This window comes from Oncorhynchus nerka, linkage group LG18, assembly GCF_034236695.1.
Source record: "Oncorhynchus nerka isolate Pitt River linkage group LG18, Oner_Uvic_2.0, whole genome shotgun sequence".
Lineage (NCBI taxonomy): Eukaryota > Metazoa > Chordata > Actinopteri > Salmoniformes > Salmonidae > Oncorhynchus > Oncorhynchus nerka.
Window position 1 is genome coordinate 56861632 of NC_088413.1, and position 22788 is coordinate 56884419.

The 22788-nt window shown below is 41.3% G+C and overlaps 2 protein-coding genes and 1 long non-coding RNA gene across 4 annotated transcripts; 2 read left to right on the plus strand and 1 right to left on the minus strand.

Annotated features, from left to right (window-relative positions):
• The first annotated feature begins 7997 nt into the window (after positions 1–7997).
• Positions 7998–9110, plus strand: LOC135561899 (protein FAM181A-like). The gene has a single exon (XM_065004212.1). The coding sequence runs from the start codon at positions 8003–8005 to the stop codon at positions 8834–8836; it is 834 nt and encodes a 277-aa protein (XP_064860284.1). The 5' UTR covers positions 7998–8002; the 3' UTR covers positions 8837–9110.
• Positions 8925–14325, minus strand: LOC115146188 (ankyrin repeat and SOCS box protein 2-like). Of its 2 annotated transcripts, XM_029688104.2 has the most exons (9): positions 14243–14325; positions 13843–14068; positions 12391–12560; positions 12033–12188; positions 11658–11903; positions 11293–11464; positions 10613–11207; positions 10346–10499; positions 8925–10169 (listed from the first exon to the last, which is right to left on the minus strand). In XM_029688104.2, exons 1-9 carry the CDS (start codon positions 14259–14261, stop codon positions 10006–10008), a joined length of 1902 nt encoding a protein of 633 aa, XP_029543964.1. In that variant the 5' UTR covers positions 14262–14325; the 3' UTR covers positions 8925–10005. The 2 variants fall into 2 exon arrangements, with proteins under 2 accessions (XP_029543964.1, XP_029543965.1); XM_029688105.2 differs by lacking the exons at positions 13843–14068; positions 14243–14325 and adding an exon at positions 12896–13275 and having other exon boundaries at positions 8926–10169.
• Positions 14326–19770: 5445 nt separating this feature from the next.
• LOC115146635 (uncharacterized) lies at positions 19771–21900 on the plus strand. The gene is made up of 3 exons (XR_003866189.2): positions 19771–19952; positions 20244–20278; positions 21752–21900. It is a non-coding gene; the product is annotated as an uncharacterized LOC115146635 (long non-coding RNA).
• Positions 21901–22788: the final 888 nt, after the last annotated feature.

Sequence of the window (22788 nt, forward strand, 5' to 3'; positions counted from 1 at the left end):
ATTACACAGTATTATTCCAACCTCAGTGTGGAAATATATATACATCACAGGAAAATCACATTTTGGGGATTCATTTTTATTTCTGGATAGTTGCTGGTTGAAAATACAGTCTACACAGGATCTTCTAATCAGCAGGTTTGAACGGGTGGGAGTTTTGGCTTCTCATAGTGACATTACATTGCGGTAAATTGGTTAATAGTTCAGCCCTCGCTGCCAAAAACAGCTAGTTTTCAGTTTTCCTCTCCCCACTCAGAACACTCCCAGACAATTCTAGCAAGAGTCTTGCTTGATTAATATTTTTTTGCAATGGAAATCTATTACAGTAAGGTACTTAATTGTTGCCCAGAAATGATTTGATATTGATTTTTTTTTTTAAACGGCTGTATTGGGCCTTTGATGATGTCTAATCTATTATCCTCACACCAGCATCCATTCCTGTGCCAACTAAACATTATGGGAAAAAGACTACTTATGGTAATAAAGGAATGTTGACTTTAATTTATGAACCATGACGGTATGACTATTTGCACAGCACATCAAACTCTATTGCTTTTTTCTGTTGCAGTGGCAAAGGGGAATTATTTTTGATGCAGTATTTAATTTAAAATATTAACATCCAATTTCAGGCTTAATATTTCCTTCATGGTATTTAAAAACAATCCAATCAGGTCAAAGCACGGTTGTTATATGCCTATATTACCAGCAATCTGCTCATTATAAGGAGGTGGCCAGAGGGAAGGGTTGGCATTTCAAGCTCTACTGACTAGTGCAGTATAAATAACAGAGCTCGCAGCCCTTTCTGTCATGAGCGATAAGTTAGACACAAGACCTGGCATTTAAGAATGCTGTTGGCTTCATGAAATTTAACTGGCATCCACACCAATTATCCATGTTATTTTTGAGGAAGATAAATTCAGTCAACAAGTATACTGCAGCAATGCAATGCATTCTGTCTTCTGGGGAACAAAACATTTTTGTTTTCACACGTTTGTCTTTTATATACAGTTGAAGTTGGAAGTTTACATACACTTAGGTTGGAGTCATTAAAACTCGTTTTTCAACCACTCCACACATTTCTTGTTAACAAACTATAGTTTTGGCAAGTTGGTTAGGACATCTACTTTGTGCATGACACAAGTAATTTTTCAAAAAATTGTTTACGGACAAGATTATTTCACTCATAACTCACTGTATCACAATTCCAGTGGGTCAGAAGTTTACATACACTAAGTTGACTGTGCCTTTAATCAGCTTGGAAAATTCCAGAAAATTATGTAATGGCTTTAGAAGCTTCTGAAATCCTAAATGATATAATATGAGTCAATTGTAGGTGTATCTGTGGATGTATTTTAAGGCCTACCTTCAAAATCAGTGCCTCTTTGCTTGACATCATCGGAAAATTAAAAGAAATCAGCCAAGACCTCAGAAAAAAAATTGTAGACCTCCACTAGTCTGGTTCCTCCTTGGGAGCAATTTCCAAACGAATGAAAGCACCACGTTCATCTGTACAAACAATATTATTCAAGTATAAACACCATGGGACCACGCAGCTGTCACACCGATCAGGAAGGAGACGCGTTCTGTCTCCTAGAGATGAACGTACTTTGGTGCGAAAAGTGCAAATTAATCCAAGAACAACAGCAAAGGACTTTGTGAAGATGTTGGAGGAAACAGGTACAAAAGTATCTATATCCACAGTAAAACGAGTCCTATATCAACATAACCTGAAAGGCCGCTCAGCAAGGAAGAAACCACTGCTCCAAAAATGCCATAAAAAAATCCAGACTACGGTTTGCAACTGTACATAGGGACAAAGTTCGTACTTCTTGGAGAAATGTCCTCTGGTCTGATGAAACAAAAATAGAACTGTTTGGCCATAATGACCATCGTTATGTTTGGAGGAAAAAGGGGGATGCTTGCAAGCCGAAGAACACCATCATCCCAACCGTGAAGCACGGGGGTGGCAGCATCATGTTGTGGGGGTGCTTTGCTGCAGGAGGGACTGGCGCACTTCATAAAATAGATGGCATCATGAGGTAGGAAAATTATGTGGATATATTGAAGCAACATCTCAAGACATCAGTCAGGAAGTTAAAGCTTGGTCGCAAATAGGTCTTCCAAATGGACAATGACCTCAATATACTTCCAAAGTTGTGGCAAAATGGCTTAAGGACAACAAAGTCAAGATATTGGAGTGGCCATCACAAAGCCCTGACCTCGACCCTATAGAAAATTTGTGGGCAGAACTGAAAAGCGTGTGCGAGCAAGGAGGCCTACAGGCCTGACTCAATTACACCAGCTCTGTCAGGAGAAATGGGCCAAAATTCACCCAACTTATTGTGGGAAGCTTGTAGAAGGCTTCCTGACGTGTTTGACCCAAGTTAAACAATTTAAAGGCAATGTTGACAAATACTAATTGAGTGTATGTAAACTTCTGACCCACTGGGAATGTGATGAAAGTAAATAAATCACTCTCTCTACTATTATTCTGACATTTCACATTCTTAAAATAAAGTGGTGATCCTAACTGACCTAAGACAGGGATTTTTTACTAGGAATAAATGTCAGGAATTGTGAAAAACTGAGTTTAAATGTATTTTGCTAAGGTGTATGTAAACTTCCGACTTCAACTGTAGCCTACAGTATGTAACTGTGTTTTGCTACTATTAAGAGGCATGTCCAGAGAGGATTACATTTAAGCTGAAGTCTTAAGTGCTGGCATAACCTGTCTTCTCTGGATGGTTAGAGTTCTCCTGAGGGAGCTGTTTAGTAGTTTTGCTCCTCTATCCTCTCCTCCAGTCTATCCTACCCCTGTATCGATTAACTGACAAGAAGGAAGCTGTACATCATCCACTTCCTGTCCAGCTGACGCCACTTGATTGCAGCAACCATAGAACACCTGCCATAACACCATCATTCACATCCTCATGCTCCATAGAGACAAACATCACACAGACTTCGGGATAAGACCCTCTTGCTGTCTTTTGCTAATCAGGATAGATTGGTTATCATTATCTTATAACAGTGCCATAGAGTGTAGTCTACAGTGTAGACTATAGAATGAATTACTTATACCCACTAAAGACTGGTCATCTTGTGACAGGTCTTTCTTGTAAAATTGATTTTTAATCATTTTTAATCATTTGTGCATAACAAAAACTAAGGATACATAAACTTAAGTAATTATAACACTTTCAAAAGTAACCATGGTTCCCCAATGTGTTATTGTTTTAAACAAAGCTTTTTTACAGCCTTGACTTGTTTGTCCTCATTACAGTGTTCTAGACTGTGTAGAGGTGTATTGCCATCTAGTGGCAAAGAGATGATAATGTAAGGATAATGGAATTTATATTTACCTGTATTTAACTAGGCAAGTCAGTTAAGAAAAAATGCTCATTTATAATGATGGCCTACGAACAGTGGGTTAACTGCGTTGTTCAGGGGCAGAATGACAGATTTTTACCTCAATTTCGCAACCTTTCGGTTACTGGTCCTATGCTCTACTAACCACTAGGCTACCTGCCGCCCCAATTTACCACTATGAATACTTGAGCATCAACACATGAAAATGATGGGGCTAAGTGGTTAGAGCCTTGAATACGAAAAACACCATATTAATATGATACAATATGTGTTTGGATTTGATATCATGAACATAAATAACAAGTGATTACAATGTCAGTACTAAAGTAATTGTGTCATAACGTGTCATAATGTAAACTGTTACCATAATATGTTAGCAATTTTGGGGTGTAGAAGTACCTCAGTCTGGAGTGTGTGACGTGGATGTGCCGTATGCTAATGAGAGTGCTGGTGGGAGTCCCAGAGAGACAGCTGCTGGGTCTGGGGGCAGAGCTGGATGGGGGTCAGAGGGCAAAGGGGAGACTTGTGCTGTCAACACAGTGGCTTATTGGCAACCAAGAACCAGGGAGGTTGAAGTGGTTACAATGGTGTGTGTGTTTAAGATCTGACTACTAACATCTGGAGTTATTAGGGTAATAACATTGTTATTATTCAAGGATAAGTGCAACAGTGTTTCACAGTGATTCAGACTTTGATTTGATTAGTGCGTCCTTTCCAGTTAAATGTTATTTATTTATTTATTTTATTGAACCTTTATAAAAATAGGCAAGTCAGTTAACCTCTACGGAATGGGTGTCCCTAAACCGGGACGGTTGTTTTCAAAGTGTGCGAAAGTGACTAGAATGATGTTGTATACAACAGCCAACTTTCCGGGACATCATATATCTTATATGGGCAGAAAGCTTAAACTATTGTTTATCTAACTGCAGTGTCAAATGAACAGTAGCTCTTACAGTGAACAAATACCATGCTATTGTTTGTGGAGAGTGTACAACAACAAAAAACTTTTACCATGGCAACTGGTTTGATACATTACATTTACATTTACATTTAAGTCATTTAGCAGACGCTCTTATCCAGAGCGACTTACAAATTGGTGCGTTCACCTTAAGACATCCAGTGGAACAGCCACTTTACAATAGTGCATCTAAAATTTTAAGGGGGGTGAGAAGGATTACTTTATCCTATCCTAGGTATTCCTGAAAGAGGTGGGGTTTCAGGTGTCTCCGGAAGGTGGTGATTGACTCCGCTGTCCTGGCGTCGTGAGGGAGTTTGTTCCACCATTGGGGGGCCAGAGCAGCGAACAGTTTTGACTGGGCTGCGCGGGAACTGTACTTCCTCAGTGGTAGGGAGGCGAGCAGGCCAGAGGTGGATGAACGCAGTGCCCTTGTTTGGGTGTAGGGCCTGATCAGAGCCTGAGGTACTGAGGTGCCGTTCCCTCACAGCTCCGTAGGCAAGCACCATGGTCTTGTAGCGATGCGAGCTTCAACTGGAAGCCAGTGGAGAGAGTGGAGGAGCGGGGTGACGTGAGAGAACTTGGGAAGGTTGAACACCAGACGGGCTGCGGCGTTCTGGATGAGTTGTAGGGGTTTAATGGCACAGGCAGGGAGCCCAGCCAACAGCGAGTTGCAGTAATCCAGACGGCAGATGACAAGTGCCTGGATTAGGACCTGCGCTGCTTCCTGTGTGAGGCAGGGTCGTACTCTGCGGATGTTGTAGAGCATGAACCTACAAGAACGGGCCACCGCCTTGATGTTAGTTGAGAACGACAGGGTGTTGTCCAGGATCACGCCAAGGTTCTTAGCGCTCTGGGATTCACCTCTGAAGGTAAATAACATACTTACATTCAGTAATCTTGCTCTGATTTGTCATCCTGGGGATCCCAGAGATAAAATGTTGCATAGTTTTTCTTGATAAATCCATTTTTATGTTCAAATGTAGGAACTGGGGTCTACAGTTCGACCCCCACTGCTGTATCTGGCTCCACACCCACCCTGCCCAGCCATCGAGATGTGTGAAAGTTAGTGTATAAGCTAATGATCCATCATGTATGACATTCCTGGGAGTGTGTAAACATTTTTTTAAATTTATTGCCATAGCGTTTTTATATACTTGAAAATGAATCAATTGACCAATTCGGCACATTTTGGCAAACTCCTGACAGACTTGATACAAAATATTGTGCAGTAAGGTAATTCTTCCCTGGATCAGTCTGAAACGTTGCACACATACTGTTGCCATCTGGTGGCCAAACTAAACTACACCTAGACCTCTGAAAGTGTGGCCTTGCTTTTGCATTTCAAAGATGAAGGAACAACAACAACAAAAATGTTTTGTTTGTATTATCTTTTACCAGATCTAATGTGTTATATTCTCCTACATTCATTTCACATTTCCACAAACTTCAAAGTGTTTCTTTTCAAATGGTATCAAGAACATGCATATCCTTACTTCATGTCCCGAGATACAGGTAGTTAGATTTGGGTATGTCATTTTTGGCGAAAGTTTTAAAAAAGGGTACTATCCTTGAGAGAACAAATTCTTATTTTACAACGACGGCCTACCCTGGCCAAGCCCTCCCCTGACCCGGACAACCCTGGGCCATTTGTGCGCCGCCCTATGGGTTCTCCCGATCACGGCCGGTTGTGATACAGCCCGGGATCGAACCAGGGTCTGTAGTGACACCTCTAGAACTGAGATGCAGTGCCTTAGACTGCTGCGCTCCCGGGAGCCCTAAACCTTATGTCTGATGGGGTTCAGAACTTTATTATTCTACAATCTACCCTTGCCTGTGTCCCATTACACATCACATACAATCTGAAAATACAAACCTCGCCTTCATCTTTTTTATTCAAACTGGCATGGATACAGGGACACAGTAGGATTTATTGGTGCCACTATACTTCCTCTTTCTCTCTCATTCTCAGTCACTTCAAAAGCACAGGAGTAGGTCGACAGGGCAGGGGAGGGGTGAACCATTGTTAATTAACAGAAAGGTGAACGAAGAAGAGGAGAGATGGAAAATAGGGTCCTGTTGCCTCCAAGTGCCGACAGCATGAGCAGCTCAACCCTTCATACCAGGGGCTGGACAAGTTAAAATATATGTAATTCAGACATGTAGTTCGGGCTACATATTCTGAGAGAAATAACACGTTAGTAAATTATTAGTTATAAAACATGATACGCCTATAACATGTAATAGATACACAGTGCATTTGACTCTGAAAAGTCAATAAATATGAATATTATCGTCCTTTACAGGTGCGCTTAAACAACGTCTTGCGGTCAGGGCTGAGGGCAGCGAAGCGGTATGGTGGATATAGGCGTGTGGTGTAGGTTACTTACCAGACAAACGGTTTCCTCACATCTCATGCCACACTGCTGCCAAGAGGAGCTAGTTCAATGGAACGAAAGGTACTATTTTTTCTTCAATAGGGGGATGGAGCTCAATTAGCATTTCACAAGTCCCTTTTTCCTCCTCTATTGCAACCTTCCCCGCGGAGCCTGCTTTCTCTGGGGATTGTCCTGTTTTGGGCGCTTGTTGCCGTTGGCAGGGTGACAGTATTCGAGTGTGCAAACTTGTGCTATTGTCCGCCGGCCAGAAGGAGCTATGGAGACCCACTAATATGACACAGGAAAATGTTTGCTGATGGCAATTCTATGGGCTTTGTCCAACTCTTTCTCCTTCATGACGACTCGATTTAAGTCTCTAAATGTTTGACTACAAATGCAGGAGTGCTATCCAGCTCCTTTCCCTTTGTCCCGCGAGGTTTGAATGAGTAATTCAGCTTTTGTGTCGCTCAATTGAGGGGGAAAATAGAAAGACAAGATTCTTGAGCGCTCAAGCCCCCTTTCCATGGATATGTGCTCTTTAGATCACCCCCCAACCAAATCCTACATCTGACATCACTCTAGTAGGGGGGAGTCTAGAACAAAACAGTTGAATGTAACAAATGTTGTCTCGCAGTGATGAAGCATGTCCATTTCAGCCTAGTCAGAATAATAAATCTACGGGAAATATGTAAACTTTTGGATAAACTATTGTATGTGTGTTCCATGAGCGCGCGGAAGACCGGGCAGAAATATTGCATATATTAGCTGCTTTTCTTGAGGGATCTCCATGACAACAATTTGTGATGGCAAAGAATTCAATACTGGGGCGCTTGGAGGCTGATTGGGGAGCATTGTGAGGGGCCTGGGGTCGCTGATTGGTTCAAGGAAAGCACCATAACTACAAGCAGTTTATATTCATTCAACTTGTTGAAGCAGTCAGACTGCGTCTGGGATAGAGACAGGAATGGGAATCCTCTACAGGGGACATGGTACGTTCTATTTGTGGATATGAATGGATAACTTGCAACCGATGTTTTTTTAGGCTATGCGCAATTGTGTAGGCGAATTATTGTTTTATCATGCGTAATTGTGTAATTGTTGAGGGATTCTTCATGAACAACGAATAATGTAAGTAGGCTACATTAAGTTCTTAATATGTTTTCCATTTATCCTAACAAATTTGGTTGCGCATGCTTCTCAATGATGCCATTCACTTTTTCCTCAGATTTTTAAGATGAAGAATATCATTTGCATGGACTTTTTTGGTAGTATGGATTAAACCATTTACACTTTCACACTGTTTAAAATGGCAAGTGCAGACAGTGAAGTGAAAACGTTACTGAACTTTGTAAACTTGGCATCCAGTGACATCAAAGCAGCTCTAGACAAATCAGCCCCTTGCAGGCGCTCTGTGGACCACAGGAAATACCTGCAGAAACAGCTCAAGCGTTTTTCTCAGAAATACTCTCGGATGCCCAGATGCCACACACACAGGTCCGCGGAGTCTGGCATCGTCAAAGCCCTGGTGGACAAGTCTAGCGCATATTCTTTGGAGACAATTCACCAGAGCATGACGCCCATCAATGAAAAAGGGGGTTCGGGTGCGCAAGACGAGATGAACGTAAGGATGGGTCAGAACCCAATTGCAGACAGTGCTAACAGCAAGCAAGATCAGGTACCCATGAGGAAACGTCAACTCCCTGCATCGTTTTGGGAGGAACCCCGGTTAGCCCAAACCAATACAGAACCTTCACTGTATGGATGGAAAAAGAGCCAAGGTGTGACCCGAATCAATAGGGTTGAAAAAAAAATCAAAAATCACCAGGAACCAAAACCGACCTTGTTTCAATCCAATCGACTTGGCTCTATCGAAAAAGAACCGCTCAACGTGGACTTGGTCTCTCACAACGTCAGTGTGTGCGGTTGCTGTCCGTTTCAGTACCATGGACACCACGTCTTCCAGAGTCACATAGTTGTTCCCCACTCAACTGTGGGACTCTGGGGAAAAGCCTCAGTGGCTGAAATTGAAACGCCTGATATGGCACACGGACATAATAACCAAACGCATGTCGTGGTCAAACCCATACCGACTAAACCCACGGTCCCCTCATCGATTTTCAGCGTGTTTGGCTTCATTTAAACACAATTATGCACGTATAAAAAAAAAATTTAATACGCAATTCTTCATTTAAATAAGCAACAATGAAGATGTAAATATGAATTAGTTGACTTTGCAATGCCATATGTTTTTATTTAAAACTTGGTATTTCTCTTTTTTTTAAGAGTACTCAGTCATTGACCAAATAGGCTATTTCTGCTCAGAAGACCTGCAACGTTAGCCTACCTACCACTTGGCTTCCATATAATCTAAGAGGAATTCATGATAAAATCATAGCACTGTATAAAACTGAAAAATGTAGACTATACTTCATCATCCTTCTCTCTAATTCTATACTTCACATGTGTTGGTATAGGATTGGAGTGACATTCGAAGTTGTCCATTCTTTGATTATTTGTGATCAGCTATACTGAAGGAAAGGTCTGCTTGTGTGTTGATTACTTCATGGTGTTTGTGTAGGCTATATATTTCTAAAATACACTGATTTAAAAACTAATTGATCGAAATGACTTCACTGATATTTTTCCACAAAAGGTAAACAGACTGACAGTGACGTTTCCCCCCCCCCCAGAATTTCTGGATATTTTCTGTTTGTAAATAATACTTGTTAAATGGAGAATTTACATTTATTTTTTAAAATAAAATGCAGATGTTTCGATTTCTTTCTTTGGTTCCAGCACCTTTTCCAATCATACAATCATACAGGATCATACATTTTGGCACTGACATTTACAGTACATTACAACAACAACTGGACTATTATATAGGCCTACACTCATTGCAAAAACACACTTTAAAAGCATATTACAAAATTAGTGCTGAATATACAAGTACATTCCATAAACCATCAAACTGATTGTCTGCATTTGTTTGCCTGGGCCTAAACATCTAAATGACACAGGTATTTTAAAAGCTTACCTTGAGTTTCATTTAAGCTCAGTTTTGTTGCACTTCTTCAGAGATTATCAACTGCTGTGGCTTTAGGCTGTTGTCATTTGTCAACCCATCCACTCAGAACTGCAGCTCACTTCCATACACACATGCTATGTGCAAACAACACACACACACACATAGTTTGCCATTACACACATTTTACCCTATCAAGTAATAATTACTAACCCATAAATACAGCTCAAACTCCTGTAAACAGGTAATATACTATAAGGCACAACACAGGACACTGATAAGCCTTATTTGCCATCAGGGCAGAAGTCATCAAAGCTGTGTCTGGGCAAGCTGAGGTACTGCAGCAGTCTGTCTGGGAGGGGTAGTCTGTCCAAAGACCTTAGTCTGGACACACCCACCTGCTCACGGATCCTTAACCTACATAGGTGCATCAGTGGACGGGATGACACTGAGGAAACAGCATGGGAAATTGTGTTAGATTGTCCCTCCTGTTTGAGTGTGTGTGTGTGTGTGTGTGTGTGTGTGTGTGTGTGTGTGTGTGTGTGTGTGTGTGTGTGTGTGTGTGTGTGTGTGTGTGTGTGTGTGTGTGTGTGTGTGTGTGTATATATGTCTAGATGTACTCACATGACTTGGCCTTGATGCTGGGCCATTCTCGCCGGCCGCCCAGGACCTCGGTGAGTCTGGCACACAGTTGAACATTACCAACATAGTCCAGCAGCAAGTCTATGATGGGCCCTTCCCAGTTACACATGGATGGTGGTGAGATCAACTCACAAAACTAAGGGATATTAGGATGAACAGAAAGAAAAGATAATGAGCATCATGCCTTCTTGAAAAATCAAGTTCCCATAATAATTGTGATCACGGCAATAGGAGCCTACTTTGCCTTACCTGTACTTTGCTGACAGCAGGTTCTGTGCAGGTTAGAAGAGACATGTCATTGGTGCATTTGCTGATGTCAACACCTATGCTGCTCATGCTGTCCTGTGCTGGATGTGGGCCGCAACCATAAGCACATCTGAAGCAGGCCTGGGCATCACAGCCCTTATCCAAAAGGCACTTGAGAAGAGGTAGGTTATTCAGGCAGAGTACAATAGCACCAGGGAAGGTGGTAGGACAGGCTGGGATACTTGTGTTAATATCGGCCCCATGCTCCAGCAGTAAAGAGACAATCCTGGCACAACCGTGTCTTACAGCTGCTAGTAGAGGGTTGACTGGATCCAGGCTCAGATTAGCACCAGCTTTCAGTAACATTTCTACTGTCTTACTGCTCCCATTGGCAATGGCAAAGTAAAGTGGTGTGGTGCGGTGATCCGAATACCGCATGGAGCGATTGTGGGATAGTGTGGCATTGACGTCGGCTCCTGTCTTGAGCAGTATGGCTGTGACCATGTCCCTGTTGTGCTCTGCAGCCAGGTGGAGGGGGCTGATTCCACTGTGGCGAACTCTGGCCCGACTGGTGACCGGGACAAGCAGGGACACAATCCTGTAACAAGTGGACATTAGTACTGTACATAAGAGTAATACAAAATACAGACATGACAAGAGCCATATAGTGCATTCTAACTTACTCATGGTGTCCATACTGAGCAGCAATGTGTAGAGGTAGGAGTCCTGTCTTGGTGGGTTTGTTGGCGTCTGTGTTGTGAGATAGTAGCAGCTCCACTATCTCCATGTGGCCATCTTTACTGGCCTCATACAGGGCTGTAGCACCGTCACATGTCTGCATGTTAATGTCAGCACCTGGGGAAAAGAACACAACGTCAGAGACATCGCAAAGAACTGACCCGCTGTTATAAGAACACATCACTTAATCACTTTAAGAGGCCATTGTCTGTCTCAATAAGGTGATAATTAACAGCCATATAGCATGGATGCATTATGTGGCCATACATGTCATGTCAGACATTACAGAACTACATACAGTGAACCCTACCTTTCCTAATGAGGTACCGTAGGGCATCTACACGTCCTTGCTGGACTGCTACTATTAGTGGTGTGATGCTGTAGGTATTAGGAGGATTAATGGTGGCTCCTGCCCTAACCAGCATCTCACAGATCTCCATGTTGTCCCTGCACACTGCCTCATGGAGTGCTGTCCAGCCCCGGTGACACCTCTGGTTCACTGTGGCCCCGAATGACAGGATGAGACTCACTATTTCCACGTTCTCCCGCTCACATGCTGGAAGGCATCAGATGACATTAGGTTAGCCTGGCAGAAGATACCATGCTTTAGAATAGGCCATCTATTTAAAAACAGAGGTATCATTATCTTCCACTCTCAGGCTATAGCCTATGTGGAGAGATGTACCTTTGTATAGGGGGGTCTCTTTGTTCTTGCAGCTGATGTCGGGGTCTGCCCCTGCCTGTAGAAGGCACTGCACACAGGACAAGTGCTGACCGGAAACTGACAGGAGCAGAGCAGTCTGTTCCTGGAGGGTGCGCTTGTCAACTGACCCTGGTTGGGCTGGAGGAGAAATATATGCATAGGCTACAATGCACGAATGTAAACACACAATGCTTAAACATCATTTACAACTTTGATAATATATAAAGTATGTTGTCTTCTTTTCACCATTTCATGATCCTCAGTCTATTTAATTCAACCGCAACAATAAAGGCAAGGCTTTACATTGATAGACTGTAAAAATGATGCTTTCAACATGTACCTTTCATCAGTGCCTTAATGCATTCAGCTTGGCCATAATATGCAGCCTCATGCAAAGGTATCCATCCGTCTTTGTTCTCTTTCATCAGGCTGAGTGGTGCAGCCACTGACAGCTCATTCACAGTTTGAGCATCTCCTCTCTGGATGGCAAACACTATTGGCTCTACATCCCTACAACAGAGGGAAGGCATATTACTTGAAGAGACAATGCAGAATCTAGGCTAATAGATGCAGGTTTATGATACCAAGCTCTCTCATAAAAATCGTTTTTAATGTTTTTAAATAATGAGTAGAATCCCCGTGGGCTAAATTTGAGAAGTCTGTTTCAGTGTATAAAAAAGACAACGAGGAAAAATGTCGGTCTTATATAATCAATGATAACATATTTTCATTTACAAGGACACATTATGGCCATTACATCTAACCATATATCTAACCACTGGCAACTAAAATAAAATCACCGATAGGCGGATTGCCCAGCGCTTCACAAGTAACAAAATACTCACTCCGCTGACTCTGACGTAATGTCGTTCTGCCGTCGCCGCTCAACGCATCGTTTCTCATCGCTCGATAATTTGCTTAAAGATGTGTTGCCCTTGTTCCCACCATAACAAAATTGCGATAGATACTCAGAATAACTAAATCTCGTCATTATTTTAGCGGATCCACACGCGTTGTAGAGAACACACGGGGCAGAGCAGCGGTCGAAGCAATGACAACAGCGGGGGGAGGAACGCCAGGGCTCAGCTGTGCTTTCAGAGATTATTTTAGGACTGCATTGACATGTGTGTGTTGGGGGTGGTGGCTACTATACTATATATGTCAAGGCACTCCAGAATCAGTCGCTCAAAGATAAAAAGCTAATTGCATCAGGATACCTTGGCCATCTGTTCTCCACCCCATTCGTTTTTTATTATGGCATTTCCTAACTGAACTGGCAGGTGTTTTTAGATTATGATACATTTCAAAAAAGGTATTGTTTTAATGCTACTGGAATTGTCAATAACGTGAGAATGTTAAAAAAAAATGCAAGGGTTATTATAACAAAATGATAAACCCACCCCCATTTGGTAAATAAGTCAAATGGCACCTTCTTTACCATGTGGCTTTTGTGCAAAAAATGCTGACAGCATGGAAATCTTAACAATATGAGCATAAGTGACTATTGTCTAAGGTTTGAACACTGCAGCTTTAGAATACAACATAATGCCCTTCAGAGTTTTATGCCTACAGCTGTTGTATAACCCACCATATTATAGTGACATGGGGTTCAGAATTTTACTTCCTTTATCTTTGATGTAACTACGTGAATTTAAAAATTGTATTTAACCTTTATTTAACTAGAAATAACATGTACCTGACCCTGCAGATTGTTACACATCTGATATAGTATAATGCACTCAATTATTTTGAACAGAGGCATTAAAAAGACATCTTCATTTTCTGGGCTCACCTCAAAGAGTTGAAGGATGAGTGGATTGCAGTGGGGTGAGTCCGAGAGTTAGAGGTATCCGTGTTATCAATATTTTGTCTTTGGCATAGTGTTCTGGACAGGCTGGCTGGGATGGTCCCATTGGTGGTCACCATGTTGCACTCAACAACTAGGTTATGCAACACTTCCCCGTTATCCTCGTAGCCCAGTGATGTTCCTGTTGGTCCTGGAGTTGCAACACAGGGACCTGGAAGGTAGTTAACAGCATGAATCAATTCATCATTAAACAAAATATTCCACTCAGTCATCAAACATAGAAGTGAGAATTTCCCTTTAAAATCCTACAGTCACGAAATAAGATGGGAGAGATAGAGCTCACAACAAACGTATGCAGTATCAAACTTAAGCAGCATCAACATACAGTCATACGTTTTCCGCATGTGGAGTAAACTCAGGGCCAGTCACTCCTGTGTTGATGTGAGAGAAAAGAGCTATCTGTGCTGCTAGACGACAGCGAGCAAGCAGCCCTAGCAGTGGTGATGCCTTTTAAGGACATGTTTAGCTTTGTTTGGTTCTACTTGATTCTGCTGCACTAAAAAGCCTCTCTCTGTCTTGAAGGCTTGCATGGTTACGGCAGAGGTTATGAAGGAGTATTACAATCACCCATAGAACAGCTTGGATTACAGTCCCCGGTGATATACATCAACTTTTGTGACATAAGATAAATCACTCAATCTTAAGAAAATAAACAGTCACCATCCAAAAATAACAAGATTAACTCTGCCAAAATGAAATGACTTTGATTAGACATTTTACAAATCTATCTATGGGGAAGTCAAAAGCCTTCTACAGTATATTTAAAAAAGCATATAGGCTAAAACATATTTATGGCTAAACATAAGTATTATGCAGGTAATGCAGAATTTTTCCATCAATGTAATTCCCAAAGCTCTTTCTGACAGTCTCAGTACACTATTTCTACTCTGCTCGGTTTCCAGAGCACCCAAAGCATATTTCCAAGATCTGTTATTATTAGACAATAACACTGGTTGAGGCTGTGGGTTCATTTTAGATTGATTGCTATTTTCTGTCTAACTTTACAGTCAAGTAAATGTAATCCAATCTCATACCATTACCACTGGGCCTACGTCCTAAAACATACCACCACCACCACCACGGTAACTAGCATAATGTTCACTTGATTGGGAAAATCCTAAATGTCACATGTACAGCCTTTCTGAACAACAGGTTTATCAACATATCTCCTTACAACAGGATTAGCAACTTGCTAAATTATATTTGCTGAAAATTGCAGAGCATCAGCTGGGACCGAGAGACTGAAAAACATCTTCTATCTCAAGGCCATCAGAGTGTTAAATAGCCATCACTAGCCGGCTTTCACCCGGTTACGCAATCCTGCACCATTTTCATTTTTATTAATTTTATTTTTATTTAACCTTTATTTAACTAGGCAAGTCAGTTAAGAACAAATTCTCACTTACAATGATGCCCTACACTGGTCAAACCAGGACGATGCTGGGCCAATTGTGCGCTCTGGGACCAATCACGGCCGGATGTGATACAGCCTGGAACCTTAGAGGCTGCTGCCCTATATACACTACCGGTCAAAAGTTTTTGAACATTAACTCATTCAAGGGTTTTTATTTATTTTTACTATTTTCTACATTGTATAATAATAGTGAAGACATTAAAACTATGAAATAACCCATATGGAATCATGTAGTAACCAAAAATGTGTGAAACAAATCAAAATCTATTTTATATTTGAGATTCTTTTTCCAACCGTCTTGAAGAAGTTCCCACATATGCTGAGCAATTGTTGTCTGCTTTTCCTTCATTCTGCGGTCTGACTCATCCCAAACCATCTCAATTTGGTTGAGGTTGGGGGATTGTGGAGTCCAGGTCATCTGATGCAGCACTCCATCACTCTCCTTCTTGGTAAAATAGCACATACACAGCCTGGAGGTGTGTTGGGTCATTGTCCTGTTGAAAAACAAATGATAGTCCCACTAAGCCTAAACCAGATGGGATGGCATATCACTGCAGAATGCTGTGGTAGCCATGCTGGCTAAGTGTGCCTTGAATTCTAAATAAATCACAGACAGGGTCACTAGCAAAGCACCCCACACTATAATACCTCCTCCTCCATGCTTTACGGTGGGAAATACATATGTGGAGATCATCTGTTCACCCGGACTATGTCTTACAAAAGACACAGCAGTTGGAACCAAACATCTCCAATTTGGACTCCAGACCAAAGGACAAATTTCCACTAATGTCTAATGTCCATTGCTGGTGTTTCTTGGCCCAAGCAAGCCTCTTCTTATTATTGGTGTCCTTTAGTAGTGGTTTCTTTGCAGGAATTCGACCATGAAGGCCTGATTCACACAGTCTCCCCTGAACAGTTGATGTTGAGAAGTTACTTGAACTCCGTGAAGCATTAATTTGGGCTGCAATTTCTGAGGCTCGTAACTCTAATGAACTTATCCTCTGCAGCAGAGGTAACTCTGGGTCTTCCATTCCTGTGGCGGTCCTCATGAGAGCCAGTTTCATCATAGCGCTTGATGGTTTATGCGACTGCACTTGAAGAAATGTTCAAAGTTCTCGAAATGTTCCGTATTAACTGACCTTCATGTCTTAAAGTAATGATGGACTGTCGTTTCTCTTTGCTATTTGAGCTGTTCTTGCCCCAATATGGACTTGGTATTTTACTAAATGTCTGTCTATCAAGTCAAATCAAATGTTATTGGTCACTGTCACGCCCTGACCTTGGTATTCTTTGTTTTCTTTATTATTTTGGTTAGGTCAGGGTGTGACATGGGTGATATGTGTGTTTTTGTCTCATCTAGGGTGTTTGTACTGTCTAGGGGTTTTGTAGATTTATGGGGTTGTTTCCATCTAGGTGTTTATGTAGGTCTATGGTTGCATGGAGTGGTTCTCAATCAGAGGCAGGTGTTTATCGTTGTCTCTGATTGGGAACCATATTTAGGCAGCCATCTTCTTTGGGTATTTCGGGGGTTGTTGTCTATGTTATGTTGCACGTTAGCACATTGTTTATATAGCGGTCACGTTTGTTGTAGTGTTCTTCCTGAAATAAAGAAGAATGTATTCTAACCACGCTGTAACGGTTTTCTTCCTGGGAAGGAGAGGCAGACCAAAATGCAGCATGGTTATTTTTAAACATCTTTAATGAAAGATGAAAACGTGAACACTATACAAAATAAGAAAACGTGGAAAAACCGAAACAGTTCTAACTGGTGCAAAACACAGAGACAGGAACAATCACCCACAAAATACCTAAAGAATATGGCTGCCTAAATATGGTTCCCAATCAGAGACAACGATAAACACCTGCCTCTGATTGAGAACCACTCCAGGCAACCATAGACTTACCTAGAACACTCAACTGAACACAACCCCATAGACTACAAAACCCCTAGACAAAACAAGACACATAAATCACCCATGTCACACCCTGGCCTAACCAACATAATAAAGAAAACACCGAATACTAAGGCCAGGGCGTGACACACGCTGCGCTTTGGTCCCCTCCATACGATGATCGTGACAGTCACATACACATACTTAGCAGATGTTATTGTGGGTGTAGCAAAATGCTTGTGTTTCTAGCTCCAACAGTGCAGTAGTATCAAACAATTCCCACATCTAAAAGTAAAAGAATGGAATGAAGAAATATATAAATATTAGATCAAGCAATGTCAGAGAAGCATTGACTAAAATACAGTAGAATAGAATACATTATATACATATGAGATGAGTAATGAGTATGTTAACATTATATAACATATAAAGTGACTAGTGTTATATTATTAAAGTGGCCAGTGATTCCAAGTCTATGTACACTACCGGTGCCTTCTTAAAAGTTCATTTGTATAATTTATTTCCTTCCTAATGCATTTGAGCCAATCAGTTGTGTTGTGACAAGGCAAGGGGGTGGGGGTATACAGAAGATAGCCCTAAGTCCATATTATGGCAGGAACAGCTCAAATAAGCAATGAGAAATGACAGTCCATTACTTTAAGACATGAAGGCCAGTCAATACGGAACATTTCAAGAACTTTGAAGGTTTCTTCAAGTGCAGTCACATAAACCATCAAGCGTTATGATGAAACTGGCTCTCATGAGGATCGCCACAGGAATGGTAGACCCAGTTACCTCTGCTGCAGAGGATAAGTTCACTAGAGTTACCAGCCTCAAAAATTGCAGCCCAAATGAATGCTTCACAGAGTTCAAGTAACAGACATCTCAACATCAACTGTTCAGAAGAGACTGTGTGAATCAGGCCTTCATGGTCGAATTGCTGCAAAGAAACCACTACTTAAGGACACCAATAAGAAGAGACTTCCTTGGGCTGAGAAACACGAGCAATGGACATTAGACTGGTGGAAATGTGTCTTTTGGTCTGGAGTCCCTAATTGGAGATTTTTCCTTCCAACCGCCATGTCTTTGTGAGACGCATGTGTATTTCCCACCGTAATGCATGGAGGAGGTGGTGTTATGGTGTGGGGGTGCTTTGCTGGTGACAATGTCTGTGATTTTTTTAGAACTCAAGGCACACTTAACCAGCATGTCTACCACAGCATTCTGCAGCAATTTGCCATCCCATATGTTTTGGGCTTTAAAAAAAAAAAAGTGTTATTTTATTTAACTAGGCAAGTCAGTTAAGAACAAATTATTATTTACAATGACAACCTAGGAACAGTGGGCATTACGACAGATTTTTACCTTGTCAGCTCTGGGATTCGATCCCCACCAACCTTTCAGTTACTGGCCCAATGGTCTAACCACTAGGCTACCTACCGCCCCCATGGGACTATCATTTGTTTTTCAACAGGACAATGACCCAACAAACCTCCACGCTGTGTAAGGGTTGTTTTCCCCAGAAGGAGAGTGATGGAGTGCTGCATCAGATGACCAGGCCTCCAGAATCCCCCTGACCTCAACCAAATTGAGATAGTTTGGGATGAGTCGGACTGCAGAGTGAAGGAATAGCAGCCAGCAAGTGCCCAGCATATGTGGGAACTTCTTCAAGACTGTTGTAAAAGCATTCCAGGTGAAGCTGGTTGAGAAAATTCCCAGAGTGTGCAAATATGTCATCAAGACAAAATGGGGCTATTTGAAGAATTTCAAATATAAAAAATATTTGTATACTTTTTTGGTTACTACATGATTCCATATGTGTTATTTCATAGTTTTGATGTCTTCACTATTATTCTGCAATGTAGAAAATAGTAAAAATAAAGAAAAACCCTTGAATAAGTAGGTGTTCTTAAACTTTTGACCGGTGGTGTAGCTTCCAAAATCGTATATATTTGTTATTACAATGGAGAGTACCAAAATGGCTGTGTGGTGGCTTCAAAACAGCGCCCCTAGTCATCTAGGTGTATTACATATCATTGGTTGCAACCCAAATTGATATTCAGTTGATACTTTGTTTCATTGAAACTTAAGCCTACTGACATAAATTAAATGCGTCTCATTTTCTTAGTGTCAAATGAACTAGACCCATACCTACTGTATCTGGAAAAGTATCTGAAGTCAAAACAGGATCAAGAAAATGCTGGTGCTGATCAAGCTGGTTGGATACCTAACAATTATTGACCATGCATGCGGACGTCTATATTTTCAAAATGAAATGTATAATAATTGTTCTATCTAGATTGCAAACACAAACTATTGCTCAATGTCAGTCAACAACTTATCAAGGCAAGTATGCATTTTATGGAGTACATTTAACTTGCTTTCCATCTGTGAAATTGAACGCCTCCCCGCAGTTGCTATGACAACGGAGAACGCTCCCCTCGCATTCCCTCTTGCCTCCCCTCTGGTTCCCGGGCAACATGTAACACAAGTTCAGTTGTACACCCAAATCCGGAAAGACCTTTGTCGCTCTCTTGTTCGTGTGCATGGAACCATTCTTTCAGGAACACAACAAGTGCAAGTGCTAAGTTTTATAAACGTAACGGAGTTCAGTTGCAACACCTACAAATACGGACTCTTCCTTTTATAAATAAAAACTACCCTCCGATTAAACTGCAAGTGGAAAACAGAATGAAAAACATTTTTGTAACGCAATTTGAGTAAACTAGGTATGTAACAATCAACTTTTATAATCGTATGCATTATGCATGATAGCTCATCTGTTTAGCTTTGCAAATCCCTTAGAGGTTTGCCTACCATTGGGCCACAATCCTTATGTCATGATTAACTTTTATTGATAGGTCTAATCATATCGTAGGCCCATGAGAATTGGATGCATCATGATTAGCATTTAAATTATATTGCACAGTTATGCAGCTTAAGTTAAGTTTGTAATGGAATAAGAATTTTAGCACTACACTGCCATTAAACGCTTGAATTATATATTCCCCCTGAAATAGAGATGAAAATGCCAATCACACACCTGTTATAAGAGGTAAGTATTTCTAATTAGATCTTATTTGCACACAAAACATAAGTCAGTGCCATGAAACAGTATTTGCCCTTTTGTGATTTTCTCTATTTTTGCATATTTTGGATACTGAATGGTATCAGATCTTCAACCAAAGCCTATTATTAGAGAAATGGAACCTGAGTTTACAAATAAAAACAAAATGCATACTTATTTTATTAATTTAATTAACAAAGTTATGCAACACCCAATTCCCCTGTGTAAAGAAATAATTGCCCCTTACAATAACTGGTTGTGCCATATTTAGCTGCAATGACTGCAACCAAATGCTTCCTGTAGTTGTTGATCAGTCTCTCACATCACTGTGGAGGAATTTTGGCCCACTCTTGCATGCAGAACTATTTTAACTCAGCAAAGTTTTCAAGCATAAACTGCTCGTTTCAAGTCCTGACACATCTCAATTGGGATTAGGTCAGGAATGTGACTAGGCCATTCCAAAACTTCAAATGTGTTGCTTTTTAACAATTTTCATGTAGACTTGATTGTATGTTTTTGATCATTGTATTGCTGCATGACCCAGCTGCGCATCAGCTTCAGCTCACAGTCGAATGGCCTGAAATTCTCCTGTAGAATACTCTGATACAGAGCAGCATGGTTCATTCTAGTAAGGCTAGTCGTCCAGGTCCTGAGGCAGAAAAGTATCCCCAAACCATCTCACTACCACCACCATGCTTAACCGTTGGTATCAGGTTCTTTCTGTGGAATGCAGTGTTTGGTTTTTGCCAGATATAACGGCACCCATCTCATCCAAAAAGTTGATTGAAGTTTTCAAAAAGCACATGGAAGCACCTGGATGATCATCAAGACTCCTGGAAGAATGTTATGGACAGATGAGTCAAAATTATACCTTTTTGGATGAGATGGGTCCCATTATGCCTGGCAAAGTCCAGACCTGCTGTAATCCCAAATGAAATGTGGCAAGAGTTGAAACAAGCAGTTCATGTGTGAAAACTCACACATCGCTAAGATAAAGCACTTCTGCATGGAAGAGTGGGCCAAAATTCCTTCACAGCGATGTGAGAGACTGATCAACAACTACAGGAAGCATTTGGTTGAAGTAATTTCAGCTAAAGTTGGCACAACCAGTTATTGAGTGTAAGGGGGCCATTACTTTTTACACACAGGGGCATTGGGTGTTGCATAACTTTGTTTATGAGATAAATGAAATAAGTATGTCATTTTTGTGTTATTTGTTCACTCAGTCTCCATTTGTCTAAAATTAGGTTTTGGTTGAAGATCTGATTACATTCAGTATCAAAAATATGCAAAAGTAGAGAAAATTAGAAAGGGGGCAAATCTTTTTTTCACAGTCCTGTACATTTGATGTGCATAGTTCTTATGGCCAGTATTGGTGAAATGCAGTGGGATCATAATGCATAAATAAAAGTTTAAAAGTATTAATTACACAGCTAATTTAACTACTAATTTCCCATGTAGGCCGCTAGCAGAGTCCTGGAGACAGGAATGAACTCATTACAGAGGACCTCCACCTGCTTGAAGAAGCAGGTGGAGGTGGATGAAGTGGATTGTCAGCTGGCACAGAAACAGCAGGAATTCAAAGCCCTTGCACAGAGGAGGGCAGGGCTATAGCTGAAACAGTAGGCGGTGAGTTACATTACACCACTCACCATGAGCGAAGGAATTTCAATACCATGGACAGGTGAAATTATACAGATATTGTATAGGTTTAAAATAGAACCTAAAATAGAAAGAGAGCCGAATCCTTATCAGCAATATATACAGTAGTAACCTGCTTATGTGTACATCATCTCTTGAATTTTTCCCCTAGGTTTATGATCTCAACTGCGCTGGCGGGCCCTGAAGAAGTACCAGGCAGCGAGGAAGCAGAACAATCTGAAACAGAAAGAGGAGCTCACTGAAAAGCTGGAGAGACATTGGACATATCATTCTCACCTGAAATCTTGGACCCTCTTTACCTGACATATTTCCCCCCAACCCCTACAGGCAGCAGTATTTAAAGGATAAGGTGACCAAGCACAAAATGTACGAAGACTACATGATGAACATTTTAGATTTCCTCCCAGAGACTAAGTTGTTGTCAATTATACCTGGATCTGGAAATCTAATGTTTGGCAGAAATATTGAGACATTTGAGTGCTCTTTCCAATTAATTAACAAAGTATACAGTGTATGTTGTGAGTGAGGTACAATACAATACGTATATTTGTTTCCTTATCTGACTGTGAATGTAGATCACCTGGAGTAAGGGGCAGACTCCCTGGTGATGACCATCATCCATCGCCTTGAGACCCTGTCCCTCACCCATCATGATCTGGTGGAGCACCTGGGCCAGCTGGTGGAGGAGCTGGAGCAGGGCCAGCACAGCCTGGACAGTCTGAAGCAGGAGCACAACACCAACAAGCTGGTCAGACATACAAATACATGCTTAGAAATGCATGTACATTGTGCTCTATATGTGTTAATGATAAACCGTTTTGTTTTGGTTCATGAAT